Source organism: Myiozetetes cayanensis, unplaced genomic scaffold, assembly GCF_022539395.1.
Source record: "Myiozetetes cayanensis isolate MyiCay16 unplaced genomic scaffold, myiCay2020 scf13, whole genome shotgun sequence".
NCBI classification, from domain to species: domain Eukaryota; kingdom Metazoa; phylum Chordata; class Aves; order Passeriformes; family Tyrannidae; genus Myiozetetes; species Myiozetetes cayanensis.
The window spans coordinates 3,885,170-3,906,052 of record NW_026086937.1 but is presented as its reverse complement, the minus strand read 5'-3'; the positions used below and the strand labels follow the sequence as shown (position 1 = coordinate 3,906,052).

General features: G+C 40.9%; 1 protein-coding gene and 1 long non-coding RNA gene across 2 annotated transcripts in view; both read right to left on the bottom strand.

Moving 5' to 3' along the window:
• Positions 1-9,270, bottom strand: part of CUL3 (cullin 3) — a 53,979-nt gene extending 44,709 nt beyond the window's left edge. The window contains exon 1 of the mRNA XM_050308054.1: positions 9,104-9,270. Coding sequence (XP_050164011.1) covers positions 9,104-9,169 — 66 coding nt within the window. The 5' untranslated portion in view covers positions 9,170-9,270. The remainder of the gene's footprint in view (positions 1-9,103) is intronic.
• An 8,548-nt stretch (positions 9,271-17,818) lies between these two features.
• LOC126636437 (uncharacterized) lies at positions 17,819-19,340 on the bottom strand. The gene is made up of 2 exons (XR_007627990.1): positions 19,211-19,340; positions 17,819-18,714 (listed from the first exon to the last, which is right to left on the bottom strand). It is a non-coding gene; the product is annotated as an uncharacterized LOC126636437 (long non-coding RNA).
• Between the last annotated feature and the right edge of the window lie 1,543 nt (positions 19,341-20,883).

The window sequence follows — 20,883 nt, the reverse complement described above, 5'->3', positions numbered from 1 at the left end:
TACGGTGTAAATAACGTGTGGGGGGAAAAAAGAACGGTCAGGATTGCTTAACTCAAGAAAAGCCCATTCTGAGTGAAACAGAGGAATAAATACAAGGATTTGACACCAAAAATCTACCAACTCCCTCTCTCCCTGCCCAAAAAGAATAAAAATTAATATCAATATTTTGAAGACTGATGAGAAGTTCATAGTTCTCTTGATTCACTTTAGAAGTAGCAATCCTGAAACAACTTTCCTCAAATTCAAGCAATGGGACATTAAAAAAAAAAAAAAAAAGGCTAATGTAACAGCAGGAAATGTGTTCCTGAAAGTAATACAATAGCTTTGTTTCTATCCTAAACAAAGTTGGTATTAAAAGAAAATATTTGAACCTAATTAGAAAAGCAGAATATGGAACAAAGAAAAGCTGAATTTCTGGGAGTGAATCACCCCTCCCATATATCAGTAGGATCCCGGAGGTTTAGAAGGCGTGGGGAGGGACAGGTATTTCTGCACTCGAACAGATCAGTTGTTTGTCTGTGGCTGTCAAACAGGCTCTTATCAAAGGTGAAATGACAGACAGTGGAAACAGGGACACAAAATTTTATAAATTACTGGGTACACCTTTCCCCGTTTACAAACAGAGCCAAATCTTAAACATTTCATTCAAGTCATTTAGCATTCCACTGCAATAAAAGCTTGTAACAGCCAAGGACATGCTTTTCAAAATCTGAGGACTATGAGACTACGAGCAAACTACCACAAAGGACGTTCAACTGCAAATTTCCTCAAAGCAGCTTACTCGGGATCACGGGCCATGTGCCGGCTCTTACGCTGCAGGAGGAAGGTGGCTCAGTCCTCTTCCACTGGAACTACTTCCAATTTACTAAAGACTGAAAGCAGAAAGGGAAGTTGTTTGCTTATCTATAACCTAATAAGATTTACTAGCTGAAAATTGCTGAAAAATCTCAAATTTGGATGGGATTTAGGTCCCTTACTCTCTTAATTTCCTTTTACAACAGTGTGGGACTGCAGCATTCCAGGTGACGTGCAGCAGGGTGTCTGGAAAGTGTCATAACTGACAATGGGTCACTGTCAGCAGAAGCAGCATCATTACACCCCAGACAACTACTCATATCATTCCAAACTCTAAACCAATAGAAATATTTATTTTTGTTGTTGTCGCATTTGTTTTTGTTTTCCCCCAGTCAAAACAGATAAAAATTTTGATTCAGAACGTGATGATATGTCTATTAGTTTTAAGACCATCACCCAATAAACACTACAGAGCAAAATTAAAAAGCATTAATTCAATAAGGAAAAAAAATATGAGGTTTTTTTGGCAAATCTTTTTTTATTGATGATTTGTACAATATTAACATTATAATAACCTCAAAGAATAAGAGAGATGCTGCATGTCTAAACCCCAACTAAGTACTGCCAGAGTGCTGCTCTGCACATCCATGCCTTCGGTGGAAGGCACAAAGTCTCCTCAGGGGTATCATCTCTCCAAGTGAAAAAATCCATTAGTTCATTAACTTTCCAGCCTGGGTGACCTGAATTCAGAAAGCTTCCCTGAACCACAAATGGCCCATTCCTTGCTTACCCAGCACTCCATGCAAATCCCACAAGAATTATTTCTGTGTTTTTTTCAATTAACCTACAAGTAGCTCAGTATTTTACAATTGTTCAAAAATCAACACTATTTAAAGAGGAAATCAGTGAAATACACACTAACTTATACAGATTGTAAACACATTTCCTGTAGTCATTTCAAAACAAGGAACACAATGAATGACTTGAGGGGGATGAAGGAAGAAAGGGGGATGGTGGGGCTGAAGGACCTTCAGAGGCTTTGGGGGTTTGTGACAACTCCTCCTCCATAATAACAACAGTATAACAATTTAAGAACTTGCACAGGAATAGAAAAATAAATTTTTATGGTAGTCAGAGGCCAACAGAGGACAATTTTTTTCCCCTTCAGCTTACTTCAGTAAGGGGAAGGAAGATATACTTAATAAATCACTTACAGATTTACAGATAATCAATACCTCTGCATTCTGACAATAACCTCTCTCTGGGGGATTTTTGCACCACAGTGCAAACACCATGACTGGATGCACAGATCAGCAGTGCCTGGAAGGCTAAGACTAACACTGAAATGATTGCAATAGAAAAAAATTCAGAGCTACATAGAAAATTAAAGCAAAGTATCTATTATACTAAAAAAAAACAAAACAAAAAAGTCCACTCAGATGTTACCAACACTTTAAAAACAGAAGTAGTGTTAGAGTAAAAAGTATTTATTTCAATAAAGATTCTTCATTTACAAAATGTAAGACACACAATCTATACTCAGACTACATAGTGTAAGAAATTAACATTAGAATTTTGTATTGTATAATTGTGCCCAATGTCATATCATTCACATGTATAATTATTGTCTTCATTTATGTTTATTACCATTACCATTAAACAAAAATTGGCATTTCCACAAATGCATCTCATCCATAACCATAAATAAAGTTATCTGTGCACATTCTGCATAGTATTATACCTTATTTAAACTACAAGCAAGGCACTTTCAGCCCTCAAAAACTAATTTTACACACAGCTAATTAAAGAATTTAGGCCACTCCATTGCAAACATCATCCAAATGTGTTTATTACAGTTTTGTCCTCCTTGCTGTACTGAGGTGCTAAATGCACTTTTCCCCTTCCCTAAAACATTAAAAATGTCAATATGGGGGTTCTTTTGTTAAGTCATCTAACAGTATTTACTTATGCTGAGATCCCAGCGTAAGTACATGGTACTTGCACCTTCACAAAAGAGAAATCAGTGATTTCAAAATTCTGCTGGCTTTAACTGACCATCAGAAAAATAAAATAACTCTGTGATTAAAAGCACATTTGGCCATGGTGTAGTTTTCTACTGCACCACTTTCCTACTCCATGTTTCCACAAAACCTGACTCAGACTGAAAAACACGACCGTACTTCTCTAGAGCTGTTGTTCCGCTCGTACAGCCACCAGAAATCAAAGACGAGATCCAGTGATCATATGCACAAGGTCAAGAACCTATTTTAGACTGTAACACAATCACTGTGAGTTTTATGAATGGACTCAATCAAACTATCTTAAGAAAAATCTGTCCCAGTCTATCACAAAATGTTTTCACCACATACAGAGAGACTCTCTGACACTGCACATCAGCCATGGTGATGAAAGTTTAAAAGCACCTGCACTAAGACTACCTGCCCTACAGATCAAAGCCAAAAGCTTTACAAGACCTGTTTGAAATTCTGAAAAATGGGGTCAACTTATGCTGTGTACACCTGCCCAGAACAGATTAAAGGAAAAATTAATAACTTGTATAGAAAAAAGACTATTTTTATGTTACATACTATTATTATAACTATTCATGTAGAATATCTAAAATTCTTTATCAGTTTTACAGCAACTCTCAAAGTTCTTTTACCTACCACTACCAGGGAAAAAACAGTAATTCCTGTTTAATAACACATTACTATACAATGCAAGAGTGTAGGGATGGAGATGCCTAACGATGCCACTTGAAAAAGCTCAGATTGAATTAGCCAGCATCAAAATCTCCACAGAAAACTACTGGCATTAGCTTTATACTCCTGCACAAAAATCAAGCAAATTTCAAATAAAAGCAAGATCCATAAATGCTCCAGATCCATAAACTCTTTCCAGTGCCACACAGAGGCATTTGCTCAAAACTCTAGACCAACTGGAATGCTGATTGCTCAGAACGTAAGACCCAGTTCACATGGAAAACCAAGAAAAACTGCAACTGAAACCTGAACATCTACAGAACTCAGGAATGCTAATGCTCTTAGGTTAGACAAAAACTGAAAGATAATATGCACAGTGCTACAAAAAAACCCAACCAAACAAAAACCCACCTACAACTACTCAAAGAAGAGTTGGAATTAGTGCTATCACCTCTTAAAAATTGTAAAGGCATTATTAGGACATTCGGGTTGCTCACCACATTTCAACACAGAAAAAAAGATCTGTGAAAACTGGAAGGACTTAGTAAGATTAACTGTCCAGTACACATAAAGTATTTCTACAGTTTTCTGAATTTGCACCAAAACAACACTTTCTTCCTTTGAATGAGATAAACAATGTTTTAGTTTTTTCGGTTTGTTTTATTTCTACTGTTTAAGTCTACTAAAATTTTAGCTTTGAATATTCACTTTTTATTACCTATGAGCACTACATGGGTTAACAGCTAAGATGGTCTTAGAAATATGTTTGAGAATACAAAGCCATCAAGATTCACAAGCCAACCATGCAAAACATGGAGTTAACTTAAGTGATCTCACAGCACATGGTGGGTTCATGTTATTTTATTCAGAGTTGAAAAACCTTGCAGTGAACCATCCCCCAGTTCCACCCTTGTCCCACCCTCCATGCCTCTCCATTCCCTCACCAACACAGCATGAAGGCTCTAGGGGTTATAAGCCAAAGCAGAAATACACGTACCACTTACATAACTTGAATGCTTAAAAATTTAACCACAGTTCAATGTCTCTTTCATGGTCTATCTGCTCTCAGATGCTCAAGACGGACAAAATTTACGTCAACTTCTGGAACTGATAGATCTACACGTTACAGGTTGAAGCATAAATTTACCAAACCTCATCTTCAACTTGCATCATCAATTCCCCAAGACTCAAAACAAACCAGAGCAGCAGTCGGCGCTCCCCAAGAAGAAAAAAAAAGGCTTCTGCCTGCACAAAGCCTAGAACAAGTGGCTGTTAGATCCCAGGAGAAAGGAACACTGACAATGAAAATATGAGTCTTAATATTTCCTCATGGAAGAGCTGGAGTTATTTACTTCTAAGTTTACATAACTTTCTTTGAGGAAGAACAAGAATTGATAAACGGAGTTGAAAGAAAGGAAAGGCTGTCTGTCTTCCTGCACAAGATCGAACAAAATAAGAATTTTCTTGGGCACAAGTATTTCAAATAAAATTAGTCAGTGAAGCTTACATATATATGCACATATATATATTTTTAGAGACTCACTCCACCACAAGTGCATGTGTAGAATCTCTCCAAATGCTGTCCAGAATTCATACTGTAACCATGTAACACTGATGCACCAAAATAGTTCTGAGAACTGGTAAAAAACGACTCTGTAGTACTACTCCAGAGAAGAAAGACAGCTCTGCAGGAAAGCAAAATTACTGAAAGTACACAAAAAACCCCCTCCAACTATGATGAACAATCCCAATAACCGACATTAGGTCACGCTGGTTTTCAGAAGGATCTGTCCAACCAATTTTATGGTGACATCTGCATTGAGAGAAGAATGAGTTCTTGCAAAAAGGTTCATTTAACGCAGCTTATGTTTCTTAAATTTTGAATTCTCAAATGCTGTTTATTTCTGTAAGAAATGTGCATTTTTTTTTTACTTTCTACAACTTTTCCATTAAAGCACATTTAAGGCTTCTATCTTCCACTGGTTAACCAGTCACAGCAAAACAGCTCAAATACACTTGCAGGAAATATAATTTATACATGTCAGATCTCCCTCACAGAAATCACATCTCTCCAAGTTTTAACTGCAAATCTAGCATTCTCTGGCAACACTTCTCACAGATCAAATATATCACCTTAAAATTAGATTTGCTGCAAGCTTGTTTGAGAGCTTTGAAGGTATTCCTCTAGCCAGCAGTAATGGGCTCACTGAGAGTTAAGCAGTGAGAGCCAATTTGTGACCCTGAGAGTACTTTAAACTAAACCAGGGAAGAAAACAACCCCCTACACTTCTCCAAAGCAAGTCCAATTAATTCACGTTTTGTAGGAATATCAAACCTGCATTTTTGTACAATGCACATACTTGTGTATTCAGTAGACTACTGCACTCTTCCAAATAATTAAAAAAAACCCAACTTACTAACTACAGTCAACTCACACCAGACAATTACTCGACATTTCAGATATTATTATTTTTAGCATCCGTATTCATATCTGTTTCAGTGTTTATGAATCTGAAACTGCAGGGTTTGAACATTGTTCAAGAAAAAGGAACCTACAGTCACTGAAAAGCCTTCTTACACTGTTCCATCTCCTGCTTTAACACCACCCTGAATGGACAGACCTTAGATATGGAACAGGTATATTTTATGAAGGTGTTGAAAGTACCAGAAGTGTTTATTCGAAGTAGCACACTGGAAGTCTTCTATTGTGGTACATAAGGATACTTAAGCTTAATCTCATGAGTTTGCTCTACTGAATATACAGTAAACTTTATCATAAATTTGTATTTCTATTACACTTCCCAGGTTTGAAATGTGCCCAAATGCATTCTCATTTGGACTCCTTCTGATGCAAAGATTATCACTGCCTTTGGGTCACAACGAACAAGAACACAAGAAAGTTTTTTAAAGTAAGATAGTTTCTAAATTAGAAAAAAGGCATTTCTTTTCCTACTGCAAACAGGAAAAATTGGTTAAACTTACAGAAAACTGTTTTTCTCAACTACTTTTGATTACTGTACAACCCACTTCAGCAAAACAGTGCACACCACGTCACTGCCCTTGAGGTAAGGAAAAAGCACCATCACAGCACATACCAGGAACAAATATTAAGGGGCACTTGGGATAGCAGAAAATCTGTCACCAATTACCAGAAATAATAAAGAAGAAATCTAGAATAAAACTAATTCCAAGATATTAGGATCTCTAGGTAGAACACTCCCGGTTTTCCAACATTTTGGTCAATTTCTACTTAATTTCTAGTAAGGTAGAAAAAGCGAACTTTAGTAACGTTTTGCAAAGTACTATTTCTCCTTTCCTTTAGTTACTGTAAAATATAACAATAATAGAAGTATGAAAGATACTATTAAAATACAAAATATTAAAGAAAAAAAAACCTACATGGAGGAAGTTACCCTAATATTGCTGTGCTCCAGGAACATTAACTCTTCAATTTGGCTACTTGTAGCTTAATGTAAGAGTAAATAGCTACCTCCCATGCAAGCAGCAAACTAATCTAAAACAGGTAGAGCTCCTGAGGAGAGATGATCAATAAGAAGACAAATTGAAGCAGCCTACAAAGTCACCTCTGGAAGCACTCTGAATTTGGAAACAAAGAGCAGAACCACCAAATTTGGGATAAAAGAGTGAAGAAGCTGCTGTAGGAATTGTACATTTTCTAAATATAGACTCTACCTCCCACAAAAATGCACCTTGCTGGCATGAATGATCCCCCTGCAGTCACTGGCACCATTCACAGGACCAAAGCTCTACAACCACTTGGGCCTCCCCAAAATTTGCAATACGATCTTCACACGAACTATGGTTACTGACAGGTAACCCCTCCAGATCTCTCAACAACAGTACACGTTTCTTTTCTGTAAACACCTGATCAACAGCATTGTCAACAAAATGTCTTAGAACAGAAAACCTACTGGAGAGAACACCTGCAAAGTTGCTCTCAACAAATGTCACCAAACAGCTGTAGGCCTTAATGACTAATTACTTACTGAATTATTTCAGGGAGGAAACACTTCTTTATTAAAAGTTTTAGCCTAGATATTCTTTAAGCAACTAAAGAAAGACAACGCTAGTAAAAACAGTTTCAGAAGAAAAAACCTGATTCCAGTGTTTAACTTTATGTAAGAACAGGGCTCCCTCAGAGCATTCTTCACCTCCCCAAAACAAATTTCATATGCTCGTATACAAAAGTGATGAGAAACACAAACTTAACTTTATCCCATTGTTAAATCTGCCTTCGCTGGCTGACTCATAGCTGCATATTCACAGCTGGAATACGTGGATCTGTTTATCAAATTAAAAGACTGATATCTTTTGGTGCAGTTTGTTACAAAATACACACATTGGGTTTGTTGTGGTTTATTTTTGTACAGGTTTTCCCACTGCTTGCTAGTAAAACCCCGGCTACGTTGCAGCAAGTCTTTTCCTTTATTTCTAAAGGCCAACGTGTCTTAACGAAACGGACACCCTCAGAAAAGGCTATTTAAAGAAATAAATGAAACCTGGAGATCAAAAACCTGTCATCAGCTACAATTCCTAATTTCATAGCCCACTTTTTTCTTTTTACTTTTTCCACTAAATGCAATTTTCAGTGATTAGAAGTAGAGGAAATAGTAAAACAGTGTAACTCAGATTGCTATGGTTCAACTGGCTGCTGAGAATATAAAGAAATCCCTCAATTTCATCAGCAAGAGTTTTGATGAAGCAAATATATTGATATATTCCTTGCCAGTGAAGTGAGATAAACAGGTATGTCCAGTTCCTTTATAAAGGCAAGGCACATTAGATCTACACCACTGCCTGCTGGGATCAGAACGAGAAGTTAACACTGAACCTTAAAAGCCAGAGACTCAACTAAGTATCTTCTTTTTAACCCACACTCCACTGAACACACACACACACTTCCTGGCCATCCTCCGGCAGGCTGAAGCCTTTCTGTTTCTCTCGTTCTGCAACACCATTACTCGTGCTGTAGTTGTTACTCTGTTGTAAGCTTTAATTGAAGCGACTGTCAACACACAGCCAGCGCTACGGCACTTTAAATTAATAATCTGGCTCCTTCCCCTCTGTAACTCAAAGGGAAGGCACGCTCTCGGCTCTGCCGAACCTGCAACCAAGTTACCTATGCCTACATGTTTATAGTAGCACCTTCCGAACCGGCTGGCACTGCGCCACCTAAATCTCATAATCACACGACTTATAGCCTCTTTTACGGAGCGGGGAGCGAAATAAATTTTCTCCAAAAAGGAAACTCTGCAGAAGACATAAATAAATAAATACTCCCCCCCCCCCCTTCCCCCTTTCCGGGGCTAACTAATTTTGTTGATGTAGGCGTATATAACCTTCGGCTCCTTCTTGGAGGCCCTTTCGTTGAAAACAAAGAAACCAGACACCCCCCCTCCCCAAGCCGTAGGTGGATTTTCATAATTGATTTGTTTGATGACGGGAGGGGGAAGGGGGCGATAACCGCGGGGCCAGCTCCCGCTGGAGGAGCCCCCCCCGAGGGGCAGCTCCCGCCCCTCTCCCTCCGGGGGTGCCGCGGCCCGCTGACAGCTCCCCCCTGCCCGCCGAGGCCGCGCGGTACTCACGGGGAAGGCTCGGATCCGCATCTTGGTGTCCTTCCGGCTGCCCGTCCCCTTGCTCAGGTTCGACATCTTCGGGCCCGGCGGCGCCTCCCGCGCGGGGCGGCAGCGCCGGGGGACGCGCGGCGGGGGGAAAGGCTGGGGGGGGGAAAGGCGGCCGGCGACCTTCGGTGCGGGCGCGGCCCCCGGGGGAGCCGGGCCGGGCCGGGCCGGGCCGGGCGGGGGCGGCGGCGCGGGCGGAGCGGGCCCCTCGCTCTGCGGGCGGCGCTTCCCTTCAGCCTCCGCCGCGATGGCGGACAAACATCGCTCACTGCGCAGGGTCGGGCGCCCCCCGCTTCCCTTCGCTTCCTTCCCTTCTCTTCCTTCCCTTCCCGTCCTCCGTCCCGTCCTTCCCTCCCCTCCCTCCGCCCGGCGCGCTCGGGTCCGGCCGCGGCGGGGCAGGGGGCGGCGGGAGGGCCGGGGGCGGGGGGAAGGCCTCCGCGCCAGCTCTCGCGAGGCTTCCGCCGCTCTCGCGAGACCTTCATCACCACTCTCCCCCCCCCCCTTCCCTCAGGGGCGGGGAAGGCGGGCGGACATGGCGGTGGCGCTGAGGGGCCGGCCCTGAGGGGGAATGTCCCGCCCCGGCGGGACTCACACAGGCATGGAGGCATCGGGGTTGTTGCAACAGACCCTTGGGATAATCCAGTCCAGCCCGTCCGCTCAGCGCTACCCCCAAGCCGCTAAACCTACGTGACCCAGCCGCCTCTCTTTACAGAATCACAGAATCCACTGGGTTGGAAAACACCTCTGAGATTATCGAGTCCAACCTCTGAGATCATCGAGTCCAACCTCTGACCTAACACCACCTTATCTAGTAGAGAGTCGCATCCAATATCTCTCCTTAAACACCTCCAGGGATGGTGACTCCACCGCCTCCCTGGGCAGCCCATTCCAGTGCCCAACCACTCCTCCTGCAAAGAACTTCCCAGGAGAAGTGCCATGTCCAGTCTCTCCTTTAGACACCTCCAGGGATGGTGACTCCACCGCCTCCCTGGGCAAGCTTTTCTGATGCCCCACCAATATCCCACTTGTCGGACTTGTGGCAGGTGTTGATCCCCGTGTTCGCAGGGTGCCCTGATGCAAGGCAGGTGCACTTATTGATGCTCCGTGCCTGTGCTGCAGTGAATGCCTCAGAAATGACGCTGCCACCTGAGGCGACGCTACATATGCCCAGAGTTTTAAATATAGGTCGTTTCAGCAAAGGGCAGTTGCTTTAGAAGGGAAGAATGTTTAGAAAATGTCGAATTCTGCAGGTTAGCAGAGTGGCGCCTCTGAAAATTAGGCTGGTTGGCCAGAAAAGAAAAAAATCTAGATCCTGGATGCCAGAGGACTGACTGAAAAGTTGGTGGGTTTTGAAAATAAAATCTGGGTCAAAACGTGTCTTGCTCAAGATTCCCCAGAGGAAGTGCGTGGCATAGCCAGGAAGAGAATTTCTTTCCGGTGACTCTTAAACTGGACTCTGAATACCAGGGCATCGTGTGATGTATGTTTTGCATCCAGCTCCATGGACCTCCATCATTGCTGTTTTCCTTCAGGGAACTGATGCAACACACCCTCTCTGAGCTAATTTACCTTCTGTGACAGTAATGCCACCAGTTCCGTGTCTTTGAGGTTTTTTTACAAACACTTCCCATTGGGACGATGCGTGTTCATAAATGACATATTTTTTAATCTCCTGATCGAAATTAAGCACATACGCCTAGAGTAGGTGTTATATAACAGCAACACAATAAACAATGATTGCAACATGACTATGCAATAGGAACCAGTCCTTTTCAAAATTACAGTATAGTCAAAATGCAGATGAAACAAAGATGAGATGGAAGAGAAAGATTGCCAGTTGTTAATATGAAGAATATGGCTTACACATTGTCTCAGTATAATTTCAATCTCATTTCTCCTTCTAAGTACTTCCTTTGCCCGATGAGGACAATCTCTCATGCTGGTATTTTTTTTTTTTCCATTCCATGACAGTTAAGATCAAGTAATTTGAAAAGGTCTAACTTTGACTCTTGCAAAAACAGTTTGCAGGACTAAAGTAAAAGTCAATCTGTACTGAAACACAGAGTTTTCTTTTCAAAATGTTACAAGACTACTTTTCAACAAAAGTTTCAAAACCCAAAACTTTCCCCACAAACCATTTTTGAGGAACTGGCATTTCTTCTTTCAAGAAAGAAGATAAAGAACAACTTTTACTGTACCCATTAACTTTTCTAATTCCTGCTTCTGTGCTTCCTGATACTGGCTTTATGCTTATGGCAGCTCTGGACCACCAGCCTCTTGCCTTCTGTTCATCTAGGTTGCTATTAAAGCATATTTATATCTTAAAGTGGAAAAGTGCTGACTCACCCTCAGACACTGTTCAGTCTGGCACCAACACTCAACAAAAAATAAAACGATGCTCCTACCAAGTGATCTCAGTTCTCATGTCAAATAGCTTTATTTTACGTGTGAGCTTAGAGCTACCACACACTAGCACAAGCACAATGGTAGTTCTAACTTTATTACTAAAAGCAGAATTTGCAGATCCAGTGGGTCATATCTGCTATCCACAAATTCCTCTGTAGCTTCTCCTTTCACGTCTGAGGTCTGCTGCTGTGACTGTCCAAGGTGGAGACGATCACTATTCTTTAAGTGCAAATTTTCTGTTTCCACACCTAATATACAAAATGAGGTTTCACTAAAAATTAGACTTTGAGCTTATGCAGAGAACTAATTTAGATGCTTGTTAAGTGCTTGTAATGTTAATTCCAGATGGGTCCAAGCCAGAAGGAAGACAGGCAGGTGGCAGAGGACAGATTAGCATAGGAAGAGTTAGCCACCCTACGGCTTAACTGGGTCATCCCAGCTATCTCCCATACATCTCATGCCCTTCTGGTAGTCCAGCCACGAGGCAACGGTTCTTGTGCACAGGAGTGGTGGCCCTTGTTGGAAAGTTCATATCTGTGCATTGCAGCAGCCTTAAACCCACCGTGTACCAACCACAACAACATGCAGAGTTGTGAAGACCCCCAAAATAACTTATGCCGTGCAGAGAAGAGCTCAGCATTATCCCGAGCAGTCATTTACCATTTGTTTTTGGTTTTTTCCTGAGGTTCTATCGGTCCCTTGATTTTAGATACTGATGATATCCCTAAATAACAGTGGACATTGCTCAGGTGCCTGCCAATCCACACAGAATATCTCCCCCTGAATGACACGTCACCATCTTTTTGTCAGCAGAAGAAGGATGGTCCTTAACATTGACATGTGTATTTTGAAGGTTACAGCAAATCTTTAATTATTTAAACACTGGGTTTATAACCTGATTTATACCTTAATATAAAATCTTAATCATGTGAAAACATACAATCTTAATCATGTGAAGGGCATCAGAAATTTTAGAAGAAGGTAAAGTGCACATTACATTAGAATCAATCTAAATCTACATTTTTATAATCAGGCCCTTAAAAGCTTTAAAAACCTTTAAAAGAACATAGCTCTTGTTTAACTTCCAGAAAAACGTGCTCTATATACCTAAAATATGGTTTCAAATGGTGACATTTTGCTTCACCAAAGCCAGGAATCATGGGGTTTTTTTAAAATAACCATCCTTTCCAAGGAATCATACATACATATTCTCTTCCTTACATATTCCCTCACCTCTGCAACCATCAGTGATATCTGACCATTGAAATACAAAAGCCTTAAAAAAAAAAGGTATTTGTATCACAGCAGGAAACAGAATGACCACATCCTGGTCTGCAGAGCACCTAAATGCCTGATTGCAAACTCAAGGGTAAGCATTTCAGAGCTTGAACTCACTGTAAGTGCCCCCCCTAAACAAAACAAAACAAAACAAAACAAAACAAAACAAAACAAAACAAAACAAAACCCACAGCAAAAAAACCTTTGCCTATGCGATGGGAAAACAGTGAGAACCCTCTCTGTAAAGCCCAGAAGTCGGTGGAGAGGTTTTTTTGCCTTTATTTTTTTTTAAAAGCTTGCATCCCTTTGCATATGATGGCTGCTTTCAGATTTGCATGACTGATATGTGACACAGTAACCATATGTATAAGACAGTTCCCTCACTCTCCCATGTTACTGATTTGGGAGATTCAGTAAACAAACCATTCTTGTCATCACAATTCCTGCAACCTGAAGAGAAATGTGTATATATATATAATATATATATAATATATATAATATATATATACACACTTTTTTAAAAAAAAAAAAAACAACACAGAGATACACACCAGCACCACAGAGTGGCTTTTAATAGATCATATTGAGGATTCTGCCAAAAGCAGAATTTTACTCCAAATCACTGAAAGAATAAAAAATGCTCAGGACAACCACATAAATGTATGCTTTTCGCGCCTTAATTCCTCCCCTGCAAATCAAAACTAACTGACTGATTTGTGTACAGATTTCATAGATTTCAACAGGTAAAAGGACAATAGGGTCCTGTAAAAACAGGATCAATGTTCAGAAACATGATTTACCAGGACTTTACCATAATTTTCTCTTTGAAGAAACAGAATAATTTCAAGGCATAGTGATTTACATAATTTCTATCCATTTAGAAGCTTTTTCTTTTCTTTCCTATGTGTCCTGGATGAAGAAAAAGCTGGTTTTTATTTTCCTCTGTCACTGCTTCAGAGGATTAGGCAGAGGTATAATTCACTGTAATAAACTACCTGAATACAGGTAGATCAGTAAGTTTAGAACTGTTGTTTTGTTTTGTTTGTTTGTCTGTTTTTCATTTCTTCCTTCTATGGAAATAACATCCATACCATTTTATTTGCTTTAAAAAGAGCATAGTTGGGTTTTATTTTTTGTTTGGTTTGGGGTCCTTTTTGACATGTGAGAGGCAGTAGGCGTGGCTGAGAGGCCTGGAGGTGCAGTGAAAGGCAGTGGAGTGGCAAGACAAGAAGGAAAACAAGCAGCATAAAGTTATTTGCTTGCTCCCTCATGGAAAGTTGTTGCCTGGAACATGTGGCTGGCCTGTGTTTAAATTTAATTTCTGCTGCATTTAAATGCCACCACAGAGTAAATGCTAAAATATGAAACAGTCTAAACAGCTCAACAGTTTCAAAACTAAACCAGACTAAATGACTTTCAAATATTTTTGCGAGCAGGAAGAAAGAGAGATGTTTGAGGTACTATCTCAACACTATTATCTCTGTTACTGACCTAACTTACAGACAAAACCCTTGCTGATGGGCACAGCTTAACCCAGGCTCTCCCTCTGAGCTCTGCATCGCTTTCCATCCCACCAGCCAACCCAACAGCAGGCTGCACCACCAGCGGTTGCACAAGATCTGCCTCCAGCACCAGCAGACTTGGAGTGGACTGTTTACAGGCAGCGTGCTGAGGACTGGCAGGAGAGATGATGAGGTTGCTGTAATGAGCACATCATGTAGTGGCACATTTCGAAAACAGGTCTAACCAGACAATGCACATAATAACCAAAATTAATGCAGTCCAACCAGCACTGGCTTCCCTTTCAGTACCTGACCCACTTCAAGATTGTTGGAATAATGATGAAGTTCTTTACAAAGTCAAGCCTCAGCTCAAGTTCAAGCTCACATCTCTAACGTGTCTCTGACAGTGATCTTGCACAACGTGACTGCAAAAGACACAAGCAATGGCCTGTAATTCACCAGCACTGGAGCTTCTCTTGTGGCAGCAACTGCTGTAAGAACTGTATCATCAGCTTCTTTCACATCCTGCCTTGGTCTCTGTCAAACAGGGACTAGAGCAGTACCCTTAGCTGCATGAATACCTGTGACCTCACTGCACTGTGACTGCTACAACAGGGGAGGCTCTCACATCAGGAACAGGCAGGCTCTTGGGTTACAGCCCCATTTTCTAGCGGTGGAACCACTGCTTCACGGTCAAGTGGAGTTTAAACACGTTACAGTAATGTGACGGGAGATTTGGCTGGAACAAACCTTTTGTTCAAGGCTCCCATTAGGAAAAAAAAAAAATCGTGCTACAGCAGTTGCAACCAAGAGTGAAAGCTGCAGTGGTGTGGTTAGACAAATGGTTCAGGTTCAGAAGTTTTCCTGCTCTTAGAGGTGAACACGTGGGTACATACTGTGTCAGAAGACAGCCTCAAAGAGCCAGATGCTTCAAAACACTCAAGGCAAATTTTCAGGAAAAAACCCCCCAAAATAGTTTCTGTCACAAATGATGGAAGAAAATATTGTCCACTGACCCAAGTGAAAGGTAAAATGCTGCACCAGTACCATCATGTTACACCAACACCTACCAAGAGGTTAGTGCTGTTTGGTAACCCAAAAGGTTAGGGCTGACCTGGTCGTGGTGTATAAAGCACCCACATGGGAAAGTGGTTTCTAAGAGTACTGCCATTTAAATCAAGTAGGAAAAGACAGCCCAACAAATTGGTTGGAAACTGAAGCAAGATCAAAAACAATGCAACACCAAAGATAATTATTCCTTACAACTATTTATCTGCATATGTGACAGATCCTTCATTATTCAACCTGTCAAATGAAGCTTAGTGACTTGCAAAATACCAAGTCAGAGTCCAAATGGGGTGAGTTTATTCAGGACTAGCCAGTAATGCCACGTTCTTCCAGAAGCTCTGGATTTACTGAGGCACTCACTTCCACAGCAGTACCATCAGCAGCTCTTGGCACCATCTGCAGATGTGGGTGGGTAATGTAGCCTTTTGGAGCATTCACCTGCTGCTGTGGCACACGCAGTGCTGGTGGAGAAATGCCTGAGACAGCTGACAAAATTTTTATTCTTATGAGATCTGGTGTCTTACTACCGATTCGGTTGCTGTGGGACTGGAGGAAGTTGCTTTGACGATTGAGGGAGAAACACATTTCACATTTTTCACGGTTACACTCACAGAGATTATTTGTGGCTGTTAGTGACTTTCACGCCTCAGCTACTTTGACGTTTCCTGTTTGCTAAGTGACAGAGAATTGCTTGCCTTGAATACTTAAAATACATGTATGTTTTGGCCTTTTCACATTAAAGTAAAAACTCTAGTTTTTTTCTTCTAGAATATATGCATCATTTCAAACATTACTTCTGCACAGGATAAGTCTCTAGCCAGATGTAGTTTACATCCTTTCCAGGTCCTTCCCACTGCCACAGAAAGCCTTGCTCAGCAAAGTGACTAATCTTCAGTCTCAGGTCAGGTATTTAGTGGAGAAGCAGCTGTGCCAGTTATAGATGTGACCAACATCCAGGCATTTGTCATTGCTCCACAGCAGCTGTACAGTCAGTCAGCCCTGTGGCAGAGGATAAAGGGCTGTATAAAAAAATGGGTGCTTAAATTCCAGTGGAATGTCAGGTGGGTAAACTCACATCACTCCTAACAGCACTTACTAACCTGCTGCCTCTGCACTGAAACACGTGATGAGTGCCCAGATGATTTATTCTGACATCTAAGCTGTACCAGGAAAAGGCTAATTTCCAGTTTATGGCTGGGAATGGACATCTTCAAGTGCCACAAAGCCATTTCTACAATGAACATGTGACTGCAGCCTCAGAAAAGAGTCATTATTTTACAGACAGCTGGTAAACATCCTCTTCCAGACCTGGTTCTGCAGGCTAAAGATGCCAGGCATCTGGAATGGACATTCCCAGAAACCAAGGCGCTCCCTGTAGCTCACTAAATTGGAATTGTTCTGCTGTTTTCCTAATCTGCCTGAGACATTTTACCATGACAATAAATTCAGGCAAGATGCCTCTTTAAACCACGAGATTATTGCTACTATCTTCACTACACTCTTATCTAAGAGCCAACAAACAGTACTTATATCTAGCACTAGACAAGCACAAAAAAATAAATAAAAGGCTTGCAAATGGTGCAGGTAAGGCAGGTTATGGGGAAGTTGTGGTGGGAAGGAAAGCATGTTTTCAGGAATGGGATTATGGTTCTTGGACTTTCAGTCTGAAAGGAGACCTAAAGCAAATGAGGGAAAACCCCCAAAAAGATCACATGCCAGATATCTTGAACGTGGTGTGAACATTCATGAGAACCCCTATGTATGCACGTTTCTCTGGGAGTTCAGTGGGCTTTTTGAACAGTCATGACACAGATACAAAGTAAAAACAAACTTTTGATGCCAATGAATTATTTGTCTGACCTTCAGGAAATACCTAAATAAATAATGTCCTCGGTGAGAGGATAATAATTGGTAGCATAGACCTACTCCCATGAAATGGCTACAGTTTCTCAAGACATTAAAAGACAAAATGCAGGAAAAAAACATGGATGAAGAGCTACATACACTGGAATAAAAATCTTTATGCAAGACCATTTTCCCAGGATAGATGCATTAGATGTATGGCAAAATCTTCCTAAGAAAAGTTCATTATTACAGATGTACTTTACACAAGCCTGCTGTGCTGATAAAAACAAAACCAAAAAACAACTGAGAAAACAGTGACACCTTTTCCAGGTGATACTCATGTTGGCAATCACATTCCTTAGCGTCTCTCTCTGACCCAAATTCTTTCTAGGGATTGAAATCAGCTGTGGCCAGATCTTAAGGTTTATTTGGCTCCAGCTACATGGCTAGGGGATGTTTTATTCATGTCATTACTAAAATCACTACTTCCATTTAAAATGCTGTCAGACAGCCTGCAGATTCTGCCCATATAGCACAAGCCAAGCAATATTCTTCAAATGAGCTGCATTGCACATGGCAGTCTCGAAAATCAATTTTTATTGCACATACCATTGATATGTTTTAATCTGAGCAAACAGCAAGTTCAATACCACCGTGAAAAAAAAAAACAAAACTGAGTCTGTACAACACCTCTATTTCATTATAGAGAGAAAACACTAGTAGTAATTTTAAGACAGGCAATAAGAATTATTTCTGGAATATAATTATGTTTATCTCAGTTCATTGGGATCCTACCAATGTCTATCTGTGAGTGGAGGAATTAAAGAAAAAAAAAATCCTACAAATTGCTCAACTATAATCTACCTTGCCAACTTTTTTGGTTCTTCTAATTGAGAAATTATAACAACCAGGCATAGGTATGTGTTATCAGAAACCTTCTGCATTCTGTAATATGGATTCAGTTATATGCTTCATTATTTTCTATTGGTTTCATGAGTGTAGTATAAAAAAACCCAACACAAAAGAGAGGTGAAAATGCCAAACAAATAAAATATCCTGGCATTTTTCAAATTATGCAATTTTAGTTTTTGGTCAATACTGCTTCAAATTTCCTTCCATTTTACTTTAAAGGCCATTATAAGGAATATTTCTGACCTCTCCAGTAGCAGGACAACTGCACGCACGCACATTTACTGGAAACACTTCCCACTCATCTGCCTGTGAAAAAAAGAGTTTATCTCTAAAGCTCCAGCCCCTGTTCCCTGAGTCACTGGCAAACATTTCCTCCAAGTTGAAGAGGGGCAGCAGCAGGGCCAGTCCCCTGCTGGAAGAGCTGTTGGAGGAGCACCAGGACAGCAGCATCCATGGGCATTGACTCACTGGGAGGCAGCAGGGGCTTCCTCTCCTCACACCCCTCACCCTGGAGCCTTGAATCCTCCTGGTGGGATACAACAGCACCTTCACCTTCCCTTGGCCCTGTGCAAAGGTACAGAAAGGTAATGAGAAGATTTTTTTTTTCATTTCATTTTCTTGAACATAATCTGTTGATCTATACACCCAGAGTTCCCCCCAAAAAGGCTGGTGTTCTTTTGTGACCTTGCCATCAATCCACCTGCCTTAAAGAAGGCTTTTAATTAACTTGCAAGGGTTTGGGTTCACCTTAGCTAAAGACCTTCAAGAATTCTCCTCCTCAAAGACTTCCAGCTTTATTTTTTAAATCGAGCAGGCATCTTAGCAGAACAGGAATTTACCAAATGCGTGCATTACTGAAGTGCACGTGGGATGAATGTGAACTGCAAACCTTGTCTCCAGTACCAGACTGTTCAGGAAAATAGAAGTAAGTAAATTCTAGGGTTGTCCTGAGTTGTTTTAGAGATAACAGGAGCAACACTTGTGCTATTTTAGCCATTTTGTTGTCAAAATGCTATCACAGTTTAGCAACTCCTAGACATCAGGCAACAGTTCAGCAAACCTCTCTTAGTTTGCAGATTTCTTAAAACCAGGACCGCCAAAGAGTTTTCTTCTGCCAAACTAGGCAAAGTTAGCCAAATGGAAAGGTGTAAATCCTGTCCTCTTGTGTTCCCAGCGTCTCTTGCCGTTCTCAGGGCCTGGCAGAGATGGAAGTTGCCTGCTATTAGCAGCTGTAAAGAGCAGGAGGCACAATGCCAGCTTCTAAATTAAACAAACAAAAATCCTTTTCTTGTTAGCCTTTAAAGACATGTATATTTCTTCCACACCTAGGGCTCAATACATGATCTTATTTAAGTGAGTAGCTGGAAAAGTACCAAAAACTTATTACATACTTACATTGGCAAAAAAAAAACCTGCATTTTTTATGAACCCCAGGATTTATGAAGACATCCCCACTCCACCTCCAGGCCAGCTGGACTATTAGAGGTTGGGAAGATTTTTGACCAGGGTGGAAAGCCGTAGAAATCATTTCATAAGCCCCGTCAAACAGCCCAATGATGGGCCAGTGGCCATAGCAGAAACATGTCTAAAGAATTTTTTGATTAGTTAAAACGGGGATTCATTTAATTGTAGTTTTTTCACTCAGGGAGAGTGGTATGTGTTCGGGGTTTTCTTTGTTTTGGTTTGGTTTCTTTGGTTCTTTGTTTGTTTGTTTTTTTTTAAATTTAGTTTTTATCTAATGCTTCTTTCACATTTCAGAACTACTCTGACTTCTAGGATTTATCCCAATTAACAGACATCCCTTATTCAAATACATCTGTTACTCTTAATAACACATTACAAACACTTTTTCACCATGGGAAGAGAACACATATACAAATGCACTTCTGAAAGGGAGAGAAATGATTAAAAGTGACTTGTTTACTGGAGTTCTGTGTAATGATAGGTCATATTCAGGAGCTGTGGTATTACTTACCACACACACTGGGGTCCCAGTAAATACAGTGCTGAGCTGTTGAAAGAGTGACATGCAGTGCTTACTAACAAGGAAACATGTATAGTTGCCTGTGAGAAGAAATGCTGCAGTATTCCAGAGTTGGGTTTTTTTTCCTACAGCTTTCCAGTTGTAAGAAAGCATCCAGAAAGAAGAGAGGTACAACAAAGTCTGGCTCAGCATACCTTCTGCCAAACTCCTAAAAAACTTGTATAATCTGAAGAGGGCTAAATAGCTGAAAAAACCATGTGATGAAACAGGTGCAATTCTTTCCATAGGGAACAACGTTAATTTTCTAGTCACATGTTTCCAGAGCCCAAACTGTTAACACTTTCTATCTCTCTCATTGTGTCCTCTTCCACTTCTCTTTTTTCTAGATATTCATCATCAGAAAAAGCCCCAAGCAAACCAGCCTTCCCTGCATAGAAAGCTACACCACACCAATCGGTGCTGTACATCACTCTACCAGGCTCTTTCCATGCATGTCAGCATTAGATTGTGACATTATTTTTAGGATTTTCCTTGTGATTTAAGCTCTTTGCACCAGCATATGGGACTCCCTGCTCTTGGGCAAGCTGCCCCAGCCATCAAGGTCTGTGAAACTTCTGCAGCACTGCATGCAAAGAAGAGCAGGGCAGGAGGCTCTCCTTGCTGCAAAGGTGTTATTGTATCATATGTCTCACTTCAAATATACATATATATGTGTATATACACACACCCCCTACATACACATGTATGTA